The sequence below is a fragment of the Tarenaya hassleriana genome, unplaced genomic scaffold, assembly GCF_000463585.1.
Source record: "Tarenaya hassleriana unplaced genomic scaffold, ASM46358v1 Cleome16, whole genome shotgun sequence".
In the NCBI taxonomy this organism is placed as follows: Eukaryota; Viridiplantae; Streptophyta; class Magnoliopsida; order Brassicales; family Cleomaceae; genus Tarenaya; species Tarenaya hassleriana.
In genome coordinates, this window is record NW_010965019.1 from 1,573,079 (window position 1) to 1,577,554 (window position 4,476).

The following is a 4,476-nucleotide window of genomic DNA, read 5'->3' on the forward strand; positions in this document are numbered from 1 at the left end:
AGAGATTGATCAGAAAAGGAACCGTTTCAAGCAAGTTTGTTCCAGTTCTATATGGTTCAGCTTTCAAGAACAAAGGAGTGCAACCATTCTTGGATGCAATGGTTGATTACTTGCCTTCACCGATCGAGTTGTCGGCCATAAAAGGATCAGATCCTGAGAAACCGGAAGCTATGATCAAGCGCAATGCGGATGATGACAAGTCGTTCTGGGGTTTGGCGTTCAAGATCATGAGCGATCCTTTCGTGGATTCACTTATGTTTGTGAGGATTTACTCGGGAAAACTTTCGACCGGATCTTATGTTATTGAACGGTAACAAGGGTAAGAAAGAGAGAATCAGAAGACTCTTGGAAAAGCATGCAAACAGCAGGGAAGACATTAAGGTTGCCCTGACGGGTGATATCGTCGCTCTTGAGAGGCTAAAAGATAAGATCATGATTAAACCCTATGTGATCCCGACAGTCCCATCGTTCTTGAACAGATGGATTTCCTGGATCCCGTAATCAAGGTAGCGATCGAACCCAAGACAAAAGCCAATATAGATAAGGATGGAGACAAACTTGATCAAGCTTACGCAAGAAGATCTGTCTTTCCATTTTTCCCGGGACGAAGAGATTAACCAAACGGTCATCGAAGGAATGGGCGAACTTCATCTTGAGATCATCATTGACTGACTCAAGAGAGAGTTTAAAGTATACATTTATCGTTATCTCTTTTCGGATTATCCTAATTCTCCATCTCTCATTCCCTTTAACCATACTCTAAGGTCGAGGCCAATGTGGGTGCCCTGCAAGTGAACTACAGTGAGAGTATCTCCAAAACTTTAGAAGTGAAATACATGCACAAGAAACAATCAGAGGGAAAAGGTACAAATTCAAGAGCGAGATCAAAGGAGGAGTTGTGCCAAACGAGTACACACCCGGTGTCATAAAGGGGCTGGAGGAAATCATGAGCATGCAATGGCGTCCTTGCCGAGTTTCTAGTGGTCGATGTCTGAGCCGTTCTAATGGAGGCTCATACCATGACATCGATTCAAGTGTCCTCGCCTTCCAGCTCGCCTCCAGAGGAGCTTTCTGAGAAGGGATAAAGAAATCTAGTCCAAGAATGTTGGAATCAATCATGAAAATTGAAGTGCATACACCTTAAGAACACTTGGGAGATGTTATTGGAGATTTGAACTCTAGAAGAGGTCAGATCGATAGTTTCGGCGATAAACCCGGCGGTATGAAGATATTATATATATATATATATATATCCCGATGATCGAGTAAACTTACCGGATTCAATGGTTTCAGATGATTGATTGAGGGCAACTTTCTATTTCAGGTGGTGGATGCTTTGGTTCCATTGGTGGAGATGTTTCAATACGTGAGCGCGTTGAGAGGGATGACAAAAGGACGACAAAAGGACGTGCTTCTTACACAATGCAGCTTGCTAAGTTCAATGTTATCTCTCAACACATCCAGAACCAGCTTGCTTCCAAAGACCGTGAAGTTGTTTCTACTTAAGACAAGATCATTATCTTAACACAAAAGAAAAACAAATTGGGTATTGTAAAATTTGAGGCATGAAGTTGTGTCTGTCTTCATATCCAATGGTATAAAAAAAACAATTTTTGGAATCAGATTTGCCATCTATGGCATTGTCCCAACCCCCCCAAAAAAAAAAAGTTTAATGTTAATGTCATAAATAAAAAAAGATGAGATATGTGAAAATGGGTATTTTTTTCTATCTCATTTGGACAATCCCGACATTGATGAACTTTTGAATCTTGTTCATCACCACAGGTTCTTCATGTGTTCTGTGCTGCTTTTGGATTCTGCTGAAAATCTCTCAATATCTGTTCCGAAATTGATCGTTAAAGATCGATTACCAACATGCAAATATTTCAAACTAATATCCTGAAAAAACTTGACCTAAGACACCAAATGCCACTTTCAGCAAACATTCAGAGAAGTATGAAGCTCCCTATTCTGAATTTCTCCCCTAAAAGAAAAACTCTTTTAGATTTGTCTCATCACAGCACAGAAAAACTCAAGTTCAAGACTTGCTTCAATTCCCAGTAAACATTGTGAACTTTATCCCAAAGGGCTACCCAAATCTAAACTTGTATCTCATTCAGCTCGTCCGGAGTTAGGTCCCCCAAGGTTTGCCTTGTTGATCTGTTCTACACATCTGTAGAACAAATTCTTCAAAATGTTAAAGACAATATGGAAGATACCATGATACATACACACGCACAAATACCATGTTGCCTTCTAAACTGTCGAGCAACTCCTGATTATTAGGATCATGTTTGAGACCCTCCTGGTAAGTTTCCATTCTTTATCATATTCCTTCATGAAGAATTGAACCGACCGCTCATTTTCTATTGTATCCATTTGAGAATGTTGCATATAACTCTATACACTTTTCTGCATCCTTCAACCTTTCAGGCATTGCCCAAAGTTTTGTGTAACAAGCAGCTCGCTTGCTATATGTCTAGCAAGGAATGACAAGAAGAAACTATCGACCGAGTCAAAATGCACATCTATGTATACAAATAATTAGGAACATATCATCTTTAATAATCCTCTTACTCTCAGGTCTTTAGGGTTCTTCTTGATTGCCTCGGTGTAATGTTTCACAGTCTTAGGATACTTCTGCTCTGTGAAAAACTCATTTCCTGTAAATGTATATATATCACGTTATCAACCACATGAAAATGTTATAGAAACTTAGTTTTTCGCAAAAACTGGAGTAACTAACTATGGAAAGTGAATACTTTTCTCACGCTCCTCATATGCTTTTTGTGGATCCAAATTACTCCTTCTGCTCCAACTCTTTTTTGGCTCTCTTTGCCTCGTTCAGTTTCTTCAACGTATCTGGGTTTGATGTTCTGTAAGAGCTTTCTGGAATGTCTCAATCGCACGATCATAGTCTTATGATGTAATACCCCGGATCCCAAAATAAATATTTAATTATTTTCGAGAATAAATAATTAAATAAATGTGTATACTAATTTGGGAATGGAATGAAAAAAAAATGGAAAAGAGTACGAAGCCGGAAAACGTCAAAAAAAAAAAAGGATAAAAAAAAAATAAGCAAAGAAGAATGTTGAAATTTATCTTCAGTCTAGATCTGACCAGGAACTGGTCAGTCAGACCAGGGTCGGATCGTCGGACCAAGACGAGGAAGAACGGATCGGAAAAAGATAGAAAATTTTGAAAAGTGAAGTTGGTCCGCCTGACCAAAATCTGGCCAGGGTCAGACCAACCTACTAAGTCCGTCAGACAGACTCGAGGGAAGAAGAGGCGGACCGAAAGAAGAAAAAGGAAGGCTGGTCCGGGGCTGACCAAAAGTCAGTCCGCCGGACCAGAACCATTCGGAGAGGAAGAGGAGAAAATGGAGTCTGGTCCGGAGCTGACCACACTTGGTCAGCCGGACCAGAAGCTCAGTCGGACCGAAACCAGCTTGAACGGACCAAAATTCTGATTTGTTCTTCCGGTCCGGCGGACCAAATGCTTGGTCAGCCGGACCAGCAGTGCAAATTTTTCCAGCACGTGCTCGCGAAGTAGCCATTTTGAGTGCGATCTACCAGCCCGTCCCGGCCCCTCTCGACGTGATTCCACCTCCCACGACCCTTAGGGTGTTGCAGGCTTGGACTTAGGCCTTTTCTTGAGCCCATTCGACCTCTCCTTCGTGGCCAAAAACCCTAGCAAAGTAGGGGACGCAGCCATTTCGGCTGCAGAGGAAAATAGAGGAAAGTGAGAAAAGAGAGGGAGAAAGGAGGAGAAAGAGAGAGGGGGAAGGAGAAAGAAGCTCGTGGGAGCAAAGAGGGCCATCCCCAGAGGGTCTAGGAGGGTCACCGTCATCGGAGTCACCGGAAAACGACAAGAAATCCGGCCAAAACTCAGATCCGAATCTGAGCAAAGGTGAGTGGCTTGAGTTGCGTCTGTGTAAGCTCATTTTCGTCGATGTGATTGTGTTATCTCGATGATTGGTTGATTGCTTTTGAAAGAGGACATTTCAATGAAGATTTAGAAACAAACGGTACTCAATTTGGTTGAGAAACCGAAAACTGTGAAAAAACAGAAATTGCAGAATCGCGAAACTTATGAGGTACAGACGTTACGAATCAATTTTCATCATGTATACATAGATTTGAAGTAATCTATTGATAGGATATGAAAGAGGACATCCCAAAGAACATTTAGAAACAAACGGTGCACGATTTGGTTAAGAAACGAGGGAGTTATGAGCAATCGAAGTCGGACCAAAAACCTGAAAAACGCGAAACGTCGAACTGCCCAGTTCCGGTCCGCCGGACCGGAACTGGTCAGCTCCGGACCAAGTCCGGAAAATTGATTTTAGTCCGCCCGACCAACCCTATGGTGGACTCCATACGGGTGTGGTTACTTTCCCGTCTGTGTCATGCTGAGTTGACATCGGGTGGTCACGAGTGTGACCAGCGCGTGATACGCGTGTGTCGCAGGTGA

At 42.2% G+C, this 4,476-nt stretch overlaps 1 protein-coding gene across 1 annotated transcript in view; it reads right to left on the minus strand.

Annotated features, from left to right (window-relative positions):
• Positions 1–1,726: 1,726 nt before the first annotated feature.
• Positions 1,727–4,476, minus strand: part of LOC104809453 (hsp70-Hsp90 organizing protein 1) — a 6,204-nt gene continuing 3,454 nt past the window's right edge. The window contains 11 exon segments of the mRNA XM_010535460.1: positions 1,727–1,796; positions 1,798–1,838; positions 2,046–2,144; positions 2,146–2,187; positions 2,246–2,322; positions 2,325–2,352; positions 2,354–2,479; positions 2,578–2,663; positions 2,763–2,796; positions 2,798–2,871; positions 2,874–2,918. Of these exon segments, the coding sequence (XP_010533762.1) occupies positions 1,727–1,796; positions 1,798–1,838; positions 2,046–2,144; positions 2,146–2,187; positions 2,246–2,322; positions 2,325–2,352; positions 2,354–2,479; positions 2,578–2,663; positions 2,763–2,796; positions 2,798–2,871; positions 2,874–2,918 (722 nt within the window).